General features: G+C 34.0%; 1 protein-coding gene across 1 annotated transcript in view; it reads left to right on the top strand.

Moving 5' to 3' along the window:
- The window catches only part of CTSH (cathepsin H), a 45,056-nt gene extending 29,814 nt beyond the window's left edge, over positions 1-15,242 (top strand). The window contains exons 7-12 of the mRNA XM_003755532.4: positions 1,308-1,363; positions 8,041-8,122; positions 8,217-8,285; positions 11,366-11,472; positions 12,163-12,288; positions 14,242-15,242. Of these exons, the coding sequence (XP_003755580.1) occupies positions 1,308-1,363; positions 8,041-8,122; positions 8,217-8,285; positions 11,366-11,472; positions 12,163-12,288; positions 14,242-14,317 (516 nt within the window). The 3' untranslated portion in view covers positions 14,318-15,242. The remainder of the gene's footprint in view (positions 1-1,307; positions 1,364-8,040; positions 8,123-8,216; positions 8,286-11,365; positions 11,473-12,162; positions 12,289-14,241) is intronic.
- The last annotated feature ends 4,906 nt before the right edge of the window (positions 15,243-20,148 follow it).

Below are 20,148 nucleotides of genomic sequence, written 5' to 3'. Positions count from 1 at the left end.
CAACAAAATAGCCCTGGCTCTCTAGGAACCTAACACACTTTCTTAATATCAACTAACTTACTACAACATGTAAATTCTATATCTATACAATTAATAATTTTGTGGTAGGGAAGAAGAGGCATTGGTAGCTATTGTAGCAGTTGGTATTTATGTTGAGCTTTAAAGGAAGCAGAGAGTTTTAAGCTTAAGCTTCTGTGTATGTCATTTTATTATTGTTTGAGCATTTTATAATTTTGCTTTTTGATGGTTTAATTTGTTTAAACAACAAACAAAAAAAATAGCACAATGACATATTGACTTGGGACTGAAGTAAACTCAACCCAATTTGGAAGGTGACAATAAGTTATATGCTGAAGGACTGAGGCCACTAAACTTCTGATTATATTTTGGAAAGAATCTAAAAACAAAGGTGGGGGGAGGAAGGAAGAAAGAAAAAAACACCCTGTATTTAACACCACAATGATAAAAAGTAGAAAAGTAAATAGATTTCACCTTTTAAAAAAGGGATATATAAAAATTAATTAAATTAATGTGGTATGATTTGCCTTTTTAAAGATTCCAAATTCAAAGGCCCTTCATGTAATAAGATTCTTGTATTTCATCATTTATGTAGAGAAACTAGGGATTCACCAACTTATTTTGCCCTTATCTAAACCTATGTGTAAGATATTCCATTTATAAATGAAACTTACTTAATTATATGTTTAAGTCTATGTAAATATTTGAGATGTTTCCATCAGTTTACCTGCTATTCATTTGGCTGTGCAGTAGACAGTTAAGTGACATAATGGTGATTATGTCCAATTCAAATAGAACTGGATCCCTGCCTGCATATTGACTTAGGAAATCACAAATTAACATTATCTCTCTTGTATTTTTATTTATTTAGTTAAACATTTTCCAATTAGATATTAATCTGATTTGGCCCTACTCATTTTGCCTGCCAACAATATGAACCTGTGGGTACTGGAGTAGAGCTTTGGATAAAGAGTTAAAAAGATCTGAGATCAAATCTTGTAGTAGACATTTAACTATATTTGGGATCCTGAGCAATTCACCCTCACACTCATCTTAAAAATGTGGATTAAAATAGCATCTACTTCCCAAAGTTGTTGTAAGGATTAAATGAGATGACATATAAGGTACTTTCCAAACTTTAATATATTGGATAAATGCTAGCTACAATTATTTTATTATTATCATATATCTGATCAGCATGCCTAATATATGTAAGTATAGTATATATTTGATTCTAAATTATTCTGAGTCTGAATCAAATTCACTGGGATTCATTTTTATTTTATTAGGCAGAACAACAACTAGTGGATTGTGCTCAAGATTTTAACAATCATGGATGCAATGGGTAAGTCACTGCTGATTCAAATAGATAAGACTTCTTAAATTATTTTAGTGTATAGCAGGTAAAAGATGAAGTGACTGAGGAAACAAAGGTTCAAGCTTCTGCATATATCAATTTATTAAACAGGGCCTGGAAATTCCCCAAATGCAAGAGGAAAAAGACTTTTATACATTTAAAAATAATTCATCGAATAAGACCAACTAACTAAAAGGAAATAATACAAAATTAGATAATCTGATTTCTAGTTGGAAGAAAGATTAGGAACTTTACAAGTTAGGAAGGGAGAGCAAACAGGTGCAATTCCTTAAAATTAAAAAAAAGAGGTGTCCTACTCCCCCCAACTGTCTGTAAACAATCAAAGGAACATGAAAAAAAAAACTTATTGATTAGTACTGCATCAATTTTAATATAAAATACGTGGGTTGCTTGAGATATATAATTATGAGAAAACTCTTTGCATCAATCTTTGGATCTGACCAGGTTTCTGATCACCATAACCTAGATTTTCAGTTAAGAGTATCTAAACTACGAATAGAGATAGTCCCTTCCCAGTCATTCAGGGCTATGTTCAAACAGCACAGTAAAATTTTCTCTCAATTCCTACAATTGAAAGTTTTCTCACAAGACAGAAATTGAACTAGACCCATAATTTATTAGAATGGAAACTGGGCTAATTCAAGTCTCAATATGTAGTTAGTGTGGCTCACTCAATTCCTACAATTAACTACTTGCCCTAAGCCCTTCGATTCCCTTAAGCCTTCTGATACACCACTCATGTGGTATAGAATGAAATGGACTCTATTTTAAACTGAACAAACGCAAAAGCCTGGACTACACATCAATCTCAACTGTTTTTGAATTCAACATTTCTCATTTTGGATTTAGTTGTACTTATCCTCCATAACCCTGAGTTATGAATGTTTTGCTGGAAACCAGTCTGTAGCAGCAGCAGCTAGACAATGACCCAGCCTAAGAAATCTATAATAAATTGTCTTCTAAGTATATGTTGGTTTCCATTGCTGTTATAAAGGTAAATACTAGCATTGATTTTATCAGCACCAAGTTAAAGTCTTGTAATATATTTTTTATAAGCCTAAAAGCATTCATACAAACTAACATTAAATTACAATAGTGAAATCTTTCTTCCTATGCTATGCCCAGAAGCAGGTAAGAAAGAATATAAAATATATTTTTGTTCACGGCCTATACGGAGATTTGTTTTGCTTGATAATGAACATTTGTTATAAGAGTCTTATGTTCCTTTTCTAGAAAGGGAAGAAAGAAAATAAACTTTTATTAACTGAAAAAAAGTAAAAGCACAGTAGTGGAAACTAAGCCTTGTTTCTCACCTCTGACAAGGCCATATGTGTGACTTGGATTTTTTTTAACAGGTTGTTATGATTATTTGATAAGATTAAGATATGTGAAATCATTTTACAGAGCATACAAAGGGGTTTGGGTTTTATTTGAGTTTTTATAGGTTTTTTTAAAAAAATTTCTTTGTTTTGGATACTGATTTATAATTTCACTGACCAGTCCATCAATTAGAATTTTTAAGTGTTTACTATGTGCCAAAATCACTGGAAAAAAACAAAACAAGACCTGATGATGGTAAAGATAGAAGGCAGAAGGAAAGGAAGACAGCAAAGGTAGATAGGTAGTGTCATGGAAACAATGAACATGAACTTCAGTAGACTTTGACAGATAGTGGAGGATAGAAAAACCTATAATCCTATAGGATGGATGAGTCAGACACAATTGAACAACAATAAATGTACCAAGCAATGTGTTGAACTTTGAAAATACAACTTAAGTATAAAGAAAGGCAGACTCTGCCTGCCCTAAAGGATCTTTCATTCTAACAGGACAAGATTAGACCTAAAAGAAAGTGGAAGAAGAAAATAGAGGGTAAAGGAAGTTTGATGGGCTGAAGAGGAATGGGACCTGGCTGATCCAGGTCCCCTTCTTAAATAGTGTGTCTGAGAATAGTCATCCATGCAGAGGGAATGGCCCAGGGGAACAAGGTACTGTCAATGTGGGAATTCCAAGACTGGACCTCTTCAGGAAACCCTCAGTACATTCTTGGGGGGAATGAAGTATAGAAACTTACCCCATAGATTGCAAGTTGACATCTTATCTGATATTTATAATCTTAAATGGTACCTAGGAGGCTGAGCAATTTGCTTACAAGCAGTTAAATATAAGAGGCAAGACCTTAATCTATGTCTTTCTGACTCTAAAGGTGGTACTCTATCCATTATCCTTAGATATTTTTTTAAATAAACATACAAAAATAATAATTTGCAGAGGTTTTCACAATGTATTTCTAGCCCTGACCTCTCGAGTTTTGATCACCAGGTTATTTATAGATGCCTACAGGAAATTTCCACTTTGATTATCCTACTGCTTTCTATAATACTCAAACAATCCCTCCCCCCCCCCAAAAAAAAGCTCTGTAACATGCTTATTTTTACATCATTCAAGCAATGTCATAAAACTCATAATCTTTTTTTTAATTAATTCTTCTCTTTCCTTTTATACATATCCAATCAGTTACCAGGTCCTGAAAATCCTTCTTTCAAAATGTCTCTCTCTATATTCCTACATGGCAAAATAATTTTTGTAACTTAAGAAATTAAAAGGAAAATACATACAAGGTATAGGTGTGAGATGACTATCATGAGATGGTATCCAAAAAACAAAACTATGAAGTGAGAAAGAAGATTGCAGTGGAAGAAGAAAGAAGAGGGAGATAAAATGGGATAAATTATCTCACATAAAAGAAGTGTGAAAGAGCTAATACAGTTTAGGGAAGGATGGGGGGAGGGGAATGGCAGGCAATAGTTGAAATTGGCAAAAAGAGGGAATAACATACGTACTCATAAAAATCTTAATAGGGAAATAAAAAGGACCGAAATAGAAAAAGGCAGGGGGTGGGGAGAGACCTGATTAAAGGAAGGTTGGTTTGGGGAAGGTGGTGATCAGAAGTAAAACACTTATAAAGAGGAATAGGGTAAAAGGTAACAGAGAGAAAAAGATAAACAAGGGGAAAATGGTTTGGAGGGAAATACATAGTTGTCATAATGTTGAGATTGGGTAGGGACCCCAAAAGGTTGGAATCACAGACTGGTGTCATGAAGTGTCTCAAAAGAATTTGCGGCTTGAATCCATTTCCAAGTCAAGGGGCAAAGTTTATTGTACTTGTAATGCCAATTGAAGCAGTCTAAATTCCAAGAGAATTTAGCAAAGAAACAGAAGCAAGAAGACACATTTATCTAGTTGTTCATGTCATTGATATGCCAGTTTTATGGCCTAGAAGTAGAACCAAAGAGTGGTCTCAAGAATTTGGTTATCACTGAATAGCAGACAATAATATCTATAGCACTATTTTAAGGTCAGAAGACTTGAAATCATTGACAGACATATTGTTAGAATAATAAAAAATTGAATGAGAATAGAAAAGAATATATCTCAGCAGTCCAGGATACCTACACAAAAATTGACCATATAGTCAGGCATAAAAACCTCAACACTAAATACAGAAAAGCAAAAGTACTAAATGCATTTTTTTTTTCAGGACAATGGAAAGAGATTAAAAATTAATTGGTAACTAAATAATTTAATTCTAAAGAAAAATTGCAACTCATACAATAATTACATTAAAAAGAATGAAGGCAATGACATAACATACCAAAATTTATGAGATACAGCCACAGCAGTACTTAGGGGAGAAGTTATATTTCTAAACACTTCTATTATCAAACTAAAGGGCAAATTAATGAAAGGGGTTGGAAGTAGAACAAATTTTAAATATCCAATTAAACAGCATATTGGAAATCCTGAAAATGGAAAGAGAAATTACCTTTTGAAAGCAAGAAAACCAACCACTGAATTGGTTTTGAAGGGTGAAGAAGACAATAAAATAGATAAGCCATTGATTAAATTTTTTTAAAAGGGGATTTCTAGTGCCAGGATAGTAGAGTGAGGAAGAAGCTGGACAGAACTCTGAAAGGGTGTACTTGAATCTAAGACAGCAGGGTGCTTGTAGTTAAGTACCTACTCAATGTGAGATGGTGGTTCTCTAAGTACATATTCCATGTAATGTAAGGATGTGATCAATCTAATTGGCATATACTTAGGGTAATGTGTTGATATGATATTCTACAGCTGTGCATGCCCAGTATGGTATGGTAATGTAGTCCTGCTGGGGTATTTAAGGGAGTCTCAGAGACAGACGGCTCTCTTGGCTGTGACAATCTCAGCCACAGAGAAGACTTCAGATTCCAGATTCCATCTTTGACCAACCATGTGGCTGCTCTCCTGCCTCCTTCACTTCACTCCCCCACTAAGCCCAAGGCCATGGACTGATCCGGAGGCTCACCAGAGAGCTAGCCCAGACATTACAAGAGAGGAACCCTCTGAAGCCTGCCCCAAATTCCCCTCCAAGCAATTTTTGAACTACCTCAAAATTAGTCTAGGGGCAGGAAAGTAGTTTATTAGCACTACAGGAAAGATCTGCCTCACTGGATAGGAGGGGAGAGATCCAGAAGCTGCAGCATCAGCTGCCAACTTCACAGGAAGGGGTCTGCAGCAAGGCTCCAAGCCTGGGACAGTCCAACCTTGAAACAGTATAGGTATAGACCAAAATCTCATACCATATACATTTTGACCACATAAAGTCAAAATGGATACATGATTCAAACGTAAAGGGTGATACTACAAGCAAAAAAGCAAGGAATTTGGATTTATAGATAAGAGAAAAATTTAGGATCAAAAATAAAGTAGATCTTTTTTTGTTGTTTATTTTTGCACAAACAAAACCAATGCAACCAAAATTATAAAGCAAGCAGAAAACTGGGGCTGGCAAGGGAAAAGGGAATTTTGCAACAAATATCTATGGTAAAAGTGTTATTTATCAGATATATAGAGAACTGAGTCAAATTTATTAGAACTCTGAGTCATTCCCCCAACTGATAGCTAGAAGACATGAACAAGCAGTTTTAAGACAAAGAAATCAAAGCTATCTATAATCATATGAAAAAATGTTCAAAATCACTATTGATTAGAGAAATGTAATTTAAAATAATTCTGAGGTACTAACACATCTATCAGATTGGCTAATATAAAAAAAAAAGGAAAATGATAAATATTGGAGCAGAAAAGGGAAAATTGAGGCACTAATACACTGTTGATAGTGTTGTAAACTGATTCAACCATTATGTAAAACAATTTGAAACTATGCCCAAATGGCTGTAAAACTTTTTACCATCTGATCCACAAATACCACTGTGACTTCTGTATCCCAGAGAGATTTTCTTTAAAAGGGGAGCTATTTGTACAAATATATATATATATATATATATATATATATATATATATATATATATTTATAGCAGTTTTATGTGATGGCCAAGATTTGGAAATTATGGGGATGGTCAATTGAGGAATGGTTAAACAAGTTGTGGCATATGATTGTAAAGGGATGATTTCAGGAAAACCTGGAAATACATGAACTGATACAAAGTGAAGTGAGCAGAACTGGGAAAACATTGCATGTAATAAAAACAATATTATACAATGAAGAACTGTGAATAACTTAGTAATTCTCAGCAATACAATGATCCAAGACAATTCCAAACGACTCATGATGATTTTCTTCCTTTCTTTTTTTTTCTTCTTTCCTTCCTTTCTTTTCTCATTTTCGTTTTCTTGCACGAAATGACTAATACAGAAAAGTTCTACATGATTGCATGTATATAACCTTTATTAGATTGTTTACTATGTCAGGGAGGAGGAAGGAGAGGAAGGAAGGCATAAAATTTGGAACTCAAAATTTTTTTTAAAAAAAGTTAAAAATTGTTTTTACATGTAATTGGGGGAAAAATGAAATATTTTTTAAGGTCTCTCCAGCTTGCCTTTTGCTTTCTTTCTATTCCCTCAGCCATCAGAGGCTCCTGCCTAGATCATTGAAGATTTTCTGCATAATAAGAGCTCAATTTAGTTTGCTGACTTGTTGAATTACTGAATAAGATGAGCTGTGTAACTGGTCTGTTCACTCTGCTTTGTTTCTTCACCTCCCATCTTCAGTGTCACTGAAGATTTAATTCTAAAAAAATACACTGATTTTTCCATGTCCTTCCTCAGTTTAAACATCAGCAGTATTCCTTGGTTGCCTACAGAATTGTCTAAACTTGGCTAGCCAAAGTTCAAGTCTCATCACCTTGAATTTAGTCATTCAGTAAAAACCCAATTTCAGGAAAGTTCCAGCCATGCTTCACTTGTCTCCTCTATATACCTAACATTTATGTAGTGCTTTATTTTTCTAGTTACATGTAAAGATAGTTTTTCATATTCATTTTTTTAGTTCAAGTTGGTTCCATTAAGTTTACTGAGTTGTCAAGAAAATAAAGGCAAATATCCTTACATTTATATTAATATGCAGCAGCAAAGCAGTCAACTTAAAAGTTAGGAGGCAAAGGGCTTCACAATCCCCAAATGCTGTTATTGGATATATTATTGCAAATGTGAAAAGTTAGCTTAAATATATTATAACTTTCATTTAAGGGAAAATCAATTGTTATATGAATTCCTACATGTGTGATTACCAATTTATCCAAACTACCAATTATCCAAAATTTGTTTTGTGGTTATAATAAGCTTGTCATTGAATTGTTTTACAGGGGTCTCCCAAGCCAAGCTTTTGAATATATAATGTATAATAAAGGAATTATGGGAGAAGACACATATCCTTATGAAGGAAAGGTATTCTTGCTATCTAATCTAAAACAATATTGTTTAAAAAAAAAAAGTTGTACTATATATAATTGATTCTCAATTTTTTTGTTATTTTAAATAGGATGGCACCTGCAAATTCCAACCAAACAAAGCTATTGCTTTTGTCAAAGATGTGGCCAACATAACAGCTGTGAGTACAAAAGGGTAACAGTACCATGGGAGTGATGTTCAAAGAGGTTTCTGTGATCAAATCTCCTTTCAACAAAACAGTTATGCCAGTTTATTTTATTGTATAGGAATTCACAATAGAGGCAAGTAGGTGATAAAGTGCTACAATACTAACCCGGAAGAGGCAGGAAGACCTGAGTTCAAATGTGGCCTCAGATACTCAATGTCTGAGACTAAATAAGTCATTTAAATTCTGCCTCAGTTTCCTCACCTATAAAATAGACATAGTAATAACTTCTGCTTTCCAGGGTTATCATAAGAAACAAGTGAGATTTATATTATATATCATACTAATACTTATATTTATAATACTATGTTATAAATATTAAAATGCTATATAAATGTTAGCTATTATTATTATTAATTTGCTCTATTGAGGATGTAATAGTTCTTGAATACTTTTGTTATGAAAACGTTTTGTGACAGTGGTATTTCTTATAATGACATATCAACTGACATCTTTGTAATATGGTATAACTCCATATTTCCTTATTGGTTCAACCTCTGTCTGGCATAAATATTAATTACTCAGCTGGTATGGATAAATCCAAAAAGTCCATTTTGGAGATGAAATTAATTCTGATTGGCTATTTATAATGTCCATTTTACCTGGAAACTTTGATGATACAAACTAAATTCTGAATACTATATTATAGTGGTATAAAAAGTCATCTGCTTAGGGAAAATCAGTGCTCTCCTGGGCAAATCTGAGATATCATTTGCCAGGTGTAAGTAGACAATAGAATAATAAAAAACATTGTTACATGTGGATAAATACTATATTTAATAAAAGCTTTGTTGATTGGTAAAAATGGAATGCATTAATTGCAGTTTTCAGTTAATTTTGCTTTCTATTGCTTTTTTGGGATTTGGTGGCAAATGATCTGCATGAAAATCGTTTTTCAACTCTTGTTTGCTACCCATGTAACCTCAAAGAATTCATTTAATCTCTCTGCTCCTCAGTTTCCTTATCTATAAATGAAGGGATTGGAATAGTATGGGGTCCATAACATGTCAGAGTGTCTGTGAATTTTTAAAAAAAAATCAGTATTTTTTAAAATTTCCTTTAATTAATGAGTTTATTTCTTTTGTAATCCTATGTATTTTCTTTTATGCATTTAAAAACAATATTCTGAGAAACAGTGCATAGACTTGATCACATTGTCAAAAAGATCCATACTACAAAAAAGTTAAGAACCTATGGAGTAGGTAATATCTAATGTCAGAAATGTTATGTCTAAGCCTATGAACCTCATAAGAGCTTTAAAGAAACAGGAAGACAGAGCTCTTCAAATAAAAGAAATAGTAAGCAGCATCTTTATTCTAATTCCGTCACACCTCTTTTCTGGTTAGCTTCAACATGGCTACAAGTTACAATGATCAATTAGTATGTTTTTTTATTTAATAGCTTTTTATTTACAGGTTATATGTATGGGTAACTTTACAGCATTAACAATTGCCAAACCTCTTGTTCCAATTTTTCACCTCTTACCCCCTACCCCCTCCCCCAGATGGCAGGATGACCAGTAGATGTTAAATATATTAATATATAAATTAGATACACAATAAGTATACATGACCAAACTGTTATTTTGCTGTACAAAAAGAACCAGACTCTGAAATATTGTACAATTAGCTTGTGAAGGAAATCAAAAATGCAAGTGGGCATGACTATAGGGATTGGGAATTCAATGTAATGGTTTTTAGTCATCTCCCAGAGTTCTTTCTCTGGGCGTAGCTGGTTCAGTTCATTACTGCTCCATTGGAAATGATTTGGTTGATCTCCTTGCTGAGGATGGCCAGGTCCATCAGAACTGGTCATCATATAATATTGCTGTTGAAGTATATAATGATCTCCTGGTTCTGCTCGTTTCACTCAGCATCAGTCCGTGTAAGTCTCTCCAGGCCTTTCTGAAATCATCCTGTTGGTCATTTCTTACAGAACAGTAATATTCCATAATTTTCATATACCACAATTTATTCAGCCATTATCCAACTGATGAGCATCCACTCAGTTTCCAGTTTCTAGCCACTACAAAAAGGGCTGCCACAAACATTCGTGCACATACAGGTCCCTTTCCCTTCTTTATGATCTCTTTGGGATATAAGCCCAGTAGTAACACTGCTGGATCAAAGGGTATGCACAGTTTGATAACTTTTTGAGCATAGTTCCAAACTACTCTCCAGAATGGTTGGATTCGTTCACAACTCCACCAACAATGCATCAATGTCCCAGTTTTCCCGCATCCCCTCCAACAATCATCATTATTTTTTCCTGTCATCTTAGCCAATCTGACAGGTGTGTAGTGGTATCTTAGAGTTGTCTTAATTTGCATTTCTCTGATTAATAATGACTTGGAGCATCTTTTCATATGACTAGAAATAGTTTCAATTTCTTCATCTGAGAATTGTCTGTTCATATCCTTTGACCATTTTTCAATTGGAGAATGGCTTGATTTTTTATAAATTAGAGTTAATTCTATATATATATTGGAAATGAGGCCTTTATCAGAACCTTTGACTGTAAAAATATTTTCCCAGTTTATTGCTTCCCTTCTAATCTTGTCTGCATTAGTTTTGTTGATCAATTAGTATTAGAGAAAATCCAAAATATCATTTCTCAAATGATGACTCCATCTTTTATGGTCACACTCTTTAGACTGAGCTATGACATTCAGTAGTCTAAAGACAGATTTTGTATAAGAGTCACACTTCTATTGAATGACATTTTCCCATCATTGGGGGAAAAAAGTATATCATTAACTAAAGCAGCTACATTTTTAGCTTATATAACTCAACTACTAGTACTTGGAACCAAAGCAAAAAGACACATGCCCTCTAGTGTCTAGTGTGTTTCTTTTCTCTTGTTTTAAGATGAGGGAGAGGCTAGCCTTTTACTTTGGGAGTTTTCATTTTCAGTTGTGTTTTTACCAGGGATGTACAACTAATAATGGTCTATTATTTTTAAGCAAAAAACAAAGGGGAAAAGGAATGAGAAAGCCCAAAATAAAATGTATAATTCAGAATATTTTTTCCTTTCAGTATGATGAAGAAGCTATGACTGAAGCCGTGGCCCATCATAACCCTGTCAGTTTTGCTTTTGAAGTGACTGATGACTTTCTGAGCTACCATAAAGGCATATATTCCAAGTGAGTTTTTCATCACATAAAAGAACAAGGAAAAAAATTACCTAATAGTAGTTTTCAGTAATCATTTTCAAGTCATATTTTGTTATGAATCCCTAAGAGTAGGCTAAACATACTACCTTTTTTTTTTTTTTTTTTTTTTTTTTTTTTTTTTTTTTTTTGCAGGACCTGAGGCAGAAATAATACTTAGAACTCCAAAAATACAAAATAGCAATGAGAATTCTGTGACCACATTACCAGTTCACTTGACAAACTCTATACTCTCATAAAAGGAACCTAAGGATAGGAAAGGAAACCAGTGAACAAGTTCTAAATTCTAGGAATTCCACTATACTTGTAATCATCTTTAAGAATAAAGATGACTTCATAAGCTGGGTAATTAAGTAAACATGAATCCCATAAGCAGGATTCTTGATGGCAGAATATAAGTTCCTTGAGGACAAGCATTATTTTTTTTCTTTATGTCCCCAATGCTTAAAAGTGTATATTCATATATTAAGTATATGTATACTTAACAGTGTATGAATATGGAAATCACTAAATGAAAGTTCATTGCATTGAATTCACTTCAACCCAAGGTTCCTTTTGAATAGCGAACTCCCAAAGATTCTTGAAGACTTTTAATATGATAGTAATAGTAAAAATGAGTAGCTCTAACTTTTATGTACTTTTTATCTTTGATTTATTTTTCAGCCCCAAGTGTTCTAAAAGTCCAGATAAAGTCAATCATGCAGTGCTTGCAGTTGGATATGGAAAAGAAAATGGAATACCTTACTGGATTGTAAAAAATTCTTGGGGCACATCCTGGGGAAACAATGGGTAAGGAACTCCAGATCATTTAACTAAATTATAATTAATTAAAAATGTTCAGGCTCCTACCAGTTCCTGGTGCCTATATACAATTAGCTCCTTTAGTACTTAGGACAAGAAAGGCCATCATCACAGATTCAATCCCCAAATAAACCATTTGTTTTTTGCCTGTTACACTGCCAAACACCATAAATAACTTTGAATCAGATGTCCTAAATACTTTCCATAGGGGTGGAGAGATAGGAGTTGCAAATCCATCCCATCAATGTCTGTTATTGATGAATAAAGATGAATTATCTTTGAATCAATAAGGAAAGAGTCATTTTTTAAAAGTGCATTATTTTGGAAAATAAAATAAAAACACTAAAAGCAGGAAGGGAAAAAGGAAAAAAGTGTATATCATAAAGGTTCTCAGTTACAGGTCTCAAACAAACAAAAAAATGAGTTTATTATTGGTGATGCGCATATAATACCTTTAATTTTTCACAGAGGTTTCCCATCTGTCATTTTATAATAACATTTGGGAGATAAGCAAAGTGAATAGTACTATGGCTGTTTTATGGCTGTGGAAATGAAACTCAAAAACATTTTCTGAATCCTAATCCTTTTTTCACTGAGAACTGCCTCCTGTAGCACTGCTAATTTAGCTAATTATTTATTAGGATCATAATAGAAAGCTTTTTCCTTTTTTATTAAACTGCTATAAATTTATAGTTTTCCAAATATACATAGGGAAGTATGTGATTTTGTTTCCTAGTCAAGGATTGAATTTCATTTGTAACTTTCTGGTACTTTGGGGGAGTTTTTTTTTGTTTGTTTTTTTTGCCAGGCAGTCAGATTACCCATGATCACACAGCTAATAAGTGTCAAGTGAGATCACATTTGAACTCAGGTGCTGGTGATGCCATGGCAAATGCTTTGTCCACTGTGTCGCTCACTTTCTGAAAGATTTTTCTTGAATAACTTTCCATTTCAGAACTAAATTTAAATTTATTTTTATAAGGAACTCAAAGCCTTTTTCAGACACCTATTCACCAAAGTTAGCTATATTCTTCTAAAGAAGGGCAGCATAGATGATATATATTTCAACTATAGATAGTTTCCCTGTTTTGACATCCCCTCCCCTTCTTGCCTACCTCCTCCACCACAGTTTTAAGATGCCATAATCTTCCCTTGTGCAGCATTTGTACATTTGATTCTGTGTGTTTATGAACTCTTGCAAATTCCTTCCCCTGGCATGAGCATTCAGCCTATCTGTACATATAACTGTATTCTAACTCTGAAAGAGACTGTCATTTATCTACCCAAGTGACTTTGGTTAAAGAATATTTATTTAAAGAACTTTCCTAAAACCAAAGATCTGTGATTTGCAGTCAAAGAGTTCCTCATTTTAAAAAAACAGAAAGATTTAAACTAAGCTCTCTGATAGATAGGCCACACTAGAACTTAGGGCTCAATAGTTTTCTAGTCATATAGGAAATCAAAATAAATTTTACATACATATGAATATTGGAGCCTGAAAATATATAGACTTGTGACATTCTATACTTTGATTTTAGGATATCTCCCATTTTTCTTAACTTTTACATGATTTAGTAGAGAGCAGGAGGAAGGTCTGTTAAAATATATTTTGTTCTGAAAATTTTGTGATCCTTTTTTTTAAGAAAAGTAAGAATTTCCACAAAGATTAGGAATTCTTAACCTAGCACTACATCCCAGGGACCCAGTACTTTATGGTCCCCTCTGCTTTTCATTAGTCATCACCAGTATCTACAGGAATCATTGCTTGTTCCAAACAGATGTTTTATGCTGTTATCTCTTTTTCCATGATTTTTTTTCCTTTTTTAAGACACATCCCTCTTTTGAGAATCAAATGATTGCTTTTAATACAATTTAGTCTTTTGATCTCCTAGTAATATGAAGCTTCCTCTCTAATTCTCAATTCTCTTCTGATTGTTCCAGGTACTTCCTTATTGAGCGTGGAAAGAACATGTGTGGTCTTGCTGACTGTGCATCTTATCCTATCCCACAAATGTGACCTAGAAATACATAGGAATGGACAAAGATGGAAAAAAAGAGTGTGTTCTGAAATACAACATATCTTTAAAATGAATGAACATATCCTAAGTGAATGAACCCTGAGTTTTAAGTTGACTGAAGACCTATTTAGTTGGTAGCTATGAAGTCTCTTAACCTTCTGAGAAAAGGCTCTTAGGGAAGTCAACTTTGTGGAATAGGAAGTTTTCAAATCATTTCTATCCATGTAATGTCTATGTAAGCACTGCAGTCAAGGAGTAATTCATCCTTTTTCTTGCCTTGCCTATTAAAGTTTTCAATAAAACAGTCACTGGGTAGCAAACTACCCCCAAGGATTTTGACACAAGCATTTAAGTGTGTCAAGAGGTAATAAAAGCACCACTTTTTTTTTTACATGGAAAACCACACAAAACTGTGGTGACCATTTCAATCTCAGGTAATTTTTATTCTTTCGACAGCAAGTTTCTCTTTTTTAAAAATCAAATGTATTTTAAAGCAATATATGATTTTTTAAATCTATTTTTGCCATATACTAGTTGCTATTTTTTAAAAATATATTTTGATATAAGTCCATTTGATCAACAGATACTCATTAAATTTAAAATCGTTTTGGTTTAGAGTCAAATTGAGTCAAAGGTAAAATTTGACTCAGATGAAATTGAGGAAACCTGACCACTGATTCATCTTGCCTTTGAGCAGGCCTTAGAACCTCTTGCTGCTTACTTCCTCATTTATAAATAAGGGTGATGCATGTGATAAAATGAAACATTATAAGGAGTTCTTCAGAATTCTTCCCACATAATTTTCATTTGCCTTACTAAGCATCACAGCAATGGCACCAGGGAATTCATAGCCAAAATGTCATTTTATTGAGACTGAGATTCTATTGCATATAAATAAACTGAATAAAGATACTTGTTTCACAATTTGTTTCATTCATTCTGGTCTTTTTCTATAAGTTGTATTTGTTAAAGACATTTTATATACCAGCATTTGAAATAACTATCATCAAAAACTCTTATGTAATTCAGAACAGATGTTTTGTGCCCTGAAAGACTTCTAAACATTACTGAAATGAATCATGAGGTTACAGTTTGGATAAAAACAGTCTTAATGAGATAGTAACTTGGATTTTTGGTCTACATTTATATAAGACTAAGCACAGTACTTACTAAGAAGCTACAGCAAGAAGAGTTTGGGTAGAAAGCATTAGAAATCCCCTACCCATTATGTACTGCCAATTTCCATTATGTACTGCCAATTTCCATTATGTACCAGCATCCAGATCTTGGCAACATCTTCTGTAATATCACTAATGATGGGGTTTAGGAATGGAGAAGAGAGGGTTTTGATTATTACCATTCCTAGCTCTGATTTCAGTTACTATTGCTTCCATTTCTCCCCCAAAATTCAAAATGTTCTGTAAATCACTAGGCAAAGGCCTAATCCCAAACCAATCCTAGAACATTACAGAGACCCTACCACTCTATTTTCTTGGAACTCTGACAGTTCTGGACTATGTAACATCAGAGATGAAAGGGGAAAATTTTTAAAGAACCCAAACATGAATACAACTTAACTGTATTACTTTATTTTTTAATCTGTTAGAATCTCCCTCTCCTGTATGCTGATAAAGCACTAAGCTGGATGTGGGTTCCATGGGTATTGAGCAAAGAAGGAAGCTGCAAGAATGTACTTCCTGCTTTTTTCCTTTAGCCTCCTAGTTTGATTTTCAGTCATGGATATACCCAGTTTTTCTCTTCTCCTCAACTCCTATTATCATTCTAGGGTTCTTAAATATGTCAATGTTTCCTCAAACACTAACCTCGTAGTTCTTCCACTTGCTGATTTGACATGACCTACTCCTCTATCATACTTTAGTCACACACAAAGATGGTCATATTCTTGATCTTTCCATCACCCACAAATGGACCACTTCCATGTTCATGAACTATGAAATTTCCTTGACTAATCACAATTTCTTGTCATTCCATCTCTCCCTCTTTCTTGAAGATTCAAACCCTGTTCTTCATCTACACATTGACTTCCAATTCTTCAACATTTCAGTTCTTTCCCAGGCTATTACCCCTGTAATAGCTAAATTCCCCCTCTTTTTCCCATTTTAACCCTTGGTGAACCAATTCAACACAACACTTTCCTTTTCTCAAGCTCCTTGGTCCCTTGTCCTTAATCATTCCCTGCCAAACATTAGTTTTAGGTGAGTCCCGCCATTATTATGTCTCTTGAACAATTTTTGTTGAGTTATTTCAGTTGTGTCCAACTCAGGACCCCATTTAGAGTTTTCCTGGCAAAGATACTAGGTTAGTTTGCCATTTCTTTCTCTATAGCTCATATTGTAGATGAAGAAATTAAGGCAAACATGATTAAGTGACTTGCCCAAGTTCACACAGCTAATAAATATCTGAGGCCAGATTTGAACTCAGATCTTCCTGGGCCTGGTGTTCTATCCACTGTACCTCCTCTCTTCTTGCACACTTAGTGCTGAACAAAGCTGGAGAAAATAATGTAATCATGCTGACTAGCCACTATAAATTTAAGTTACATTATATCACTTGGGTCCTCCTGAAAGGCAACCTTTTTACACTTCCCTAATTAATTTAGTATCCCACTTGCTATAACCAGCTCTTCCAAGCCTTTTCATTCTTCAAGCCTCCTATGACTTCCCTTCCACCCCATGTTCTCAGCTGAGAACACTGCTTCCATTGTTTCCTGAAAAAAAAAAAAAAATACATGCACTGAAAGTTTCTCTCCTCTTTTTTTTATCTTTTATCATTCAGATATGCTACTACATCTTCCTTCATTCTCAGTCTCAGATGATGAGGTGTTCTTTCATATTAAGGCAAACTCCTTTACAGGCCTAAGTGATCCCATTCCATCCTATTTTCTCCAGTAGCTCCTTCTATTATCCTTACTTTTAATAATCATAGATTTTTATGTGTCTACTGAATAATGCCCTACTGCCTACAAAATATTCAAATATCTACATCTTTAAAAAACTCAGTTGATCCCTGCTAACAAGCATTCCATATCTCTCTTCTTTTTTGTGTCAAAACTCCTAAGGTCAAATATAATAGTTTTTTCCATTTCTTTTCTTCTCACTTTCTTAACTCTCTTACTTCATCATTCTTCCAAAGCTTCTCTCTCCAAAATATGTCTCCATTATCAAATCCAAGGTCTTCTCAAACCTCATTTTTCTTGACCTTTCTGCACCTTTGACACTGATTTTCCTTGATTCACTCTAGGTTTGCATGATTCTCTCCTATTTCTCTATCTGATCACTCCTCCTTAATCTCTGCTAGATCATATTCACTAAACTGTTCCAGAGGGCTCTGTCCTGGGCCTACTTTTCTTCTGCTTTTATATGATAATATCAATAGCTCCCAAGGATTCAGTTATCACCTCTATGCTGACGATTCTAAAATATACTTATTCAACCCTAACCTCTGTCTCCAACTTATCCATTGAGCTTTAGACATCTGAAACTCAACATGTTCAAAATGGAACTTATTTTTCTCACTTCTCTCTACCCCATCCTTTCACTGCCTCCTAAAATTTGCTTCCTCCTATCTTTCCTATTGTTGATGGCACCACATCCAGTCACTCAAGTTCACAACCCAAGTGTCATCCTGCATCTCCCTTCACTCTAACTCCACCCCCACCCAATGTGTCAGCAGTTTGTTCATTTTATCTTTGCAGTATTTTTCATATATCTTCTTCTTCTTGTCTTCTGACACTATCACTACCCCCTTCACTTCACAACTAGACTATTGCAATAAGCTGATGATTGGTCTCTATTTTCTAAATCTTCATCCTCCAATCAGCTATAAAGTGATCTTACTACAGCTCAGGTCTGACCACGTCATTTCTCCAGGAGTTCCCTAATTCCTAAAGTATCAAGTATAAAATTCTCTGACATTCAAAGTACTTTATAATTTATATGTCATCCTCCACCAAGTCCGCTTAATATACCTTTCCAATTTTCTTTCACTTTACTAACACACATACACATACCAAATACTCAGCTATTTAGTAACACTAGCTTCTTTGTAGTTCCTTAAACAAAAATCTCATCTTTAAACTCTGGGCATTTTCATTGGCTGTCCCCCATGTTTAGAATATTCTCTTTCCCTATCTCTGCCTCCTGACTTCCTTGGTTTCCTTCAAGTCCCAGTTAAAATTCCACTTTCTGCAAGAATCTTTTCCAAATCTTCCTTAATAATATTAATGCCATCCCTCTGTTGATTATTTCCTGTTTATCCTAGATATAAATTGTGGAAGGTTGCTTATATGACTCTGAGACTCCTTCAGAGTAGGGACTGCCTTTTAACCTTTCTCTGTATCCCCAGCATTTAGCACAGTTCCTGACACAGAGGAAGTGATTAATAAATGTTTATTAATTGACTAGGTATCATCTACAAAGATTGTTTCAAGTTTTGCCTTTTAAAACATTAAGAAAAACATGTAATTGTTAAACTGTGAAGTTTCCCTAAAAAAGGAAGGTTCTCAATTCTGGAATATATATATTAAATGCATAGTATCTGCCTAGTCACTTGACTAAACACAATGATAATAACAAAAATAAATTGCAAATAAATGCAAGTCACTTGCAATCAGTTGGGCAGAAACTATATTAATAGCATAATACAACTGAAAATAAACTAAACTTATCATCTTAAGTAGGTAAGTGACAGGATTCACTCTGAATCAGTTCATACAAGTCTTTCCAGGTTTGTATAAAGCTGTCCTTTCCATCCTTATGTCCTGTCCATTCCTTATGGAACATAGCAATTCATTATATTTCTATGCTATAATTCATTCAGTCCTTCCCCAATCGATAGGTACCGTCTTCATTAAATAAAGAGGCACTATAAATATTTTCTTACATATGGGTCATTTTCTTCTTTTTGAATTTTTTTAGGAACATAGGCCTAATTATACCATAATAATTTTTCTCAAAAGCTCTTAACACATCACTCTACTCCTTAAAAATAATCTTCACTGACTCTCCCTTGTTTGCTTGTTTTCTTTTCAAACTAGATTTATATTTCCTTCAGTATAGAAAGTTCCCAGCAACAGAACTACAATGTAGATCAGCATCTGTTCTACAACTTCTAGTTTTAATTGTCTGGGCAATGAAAAAACAATTGATTTTGGCTAAGATCACATAGCTAATATGTAACAGAAACAGGACTTTGCTTTGCTCCAAAACCAACTTCCTATTTTTCCTGCCAGCGGCTTTTCTAAATTCACTCTTATAAGAAATTTTCATTAATGTGGAATAAAGTTCAAACTCCCAGCCTGTGAAACTCTTACCCTTAAACAGATATCACTTCTTAAGCAGCAAGGTGGTAAAGTGGACAGTGCCCCAGCCCAGGAGGCAGAATGACCTGAGTTCAAATTTTATTTCAGATACTTAATATCTGCTAGACCCTGGCAATCACTTAATCTTTATGTGCCTTAGTTTTTTCAATAGTAAGATGAAGATAATAATCACATCTATCTCACAGGTTTACTATAAGAATCAAGTATTTGTAAAGTGCATAACACAATACCTGGCATATAGCAGATGCTTCATAAATGCTTATTCTCTTCTTTGAGAACATTTTTCTTATGTCTGTGCCATATAATTATATTCTATTTGGTATCCTATTTGTAATCTATGTGTCAATTAAGCACTGGATTCTTATATGACCTGGCATAATTTGGAGGGAAAGTTGAGCCTTCCAAATTGCTCAGCTACAGAAACCCAAAGGACATCAATCAATATCTGTTTTATGTCTCTCTCAAAACCTTGAGAAACTCTGAGAATAT

This window comes from Sarcophilus harrisii, chromosome 2, assembly GCF_902635505.1.
Source record: "Sarcophilus harrisii chromosome 2, mSarHar1.11, whole genome shotgun sequence".
Lineage (NCBI taxonomy): Eukaryota > Metazoa > Chordata > Mammalia > Dasyuromorphia > Dasyuridae > Sarcophilus > Sarcophilus harrisii.
Note: the sequence above shows the minus strand (reverse complement) of the source record. Positions and strands in the feature narration are given on the sequence as shown.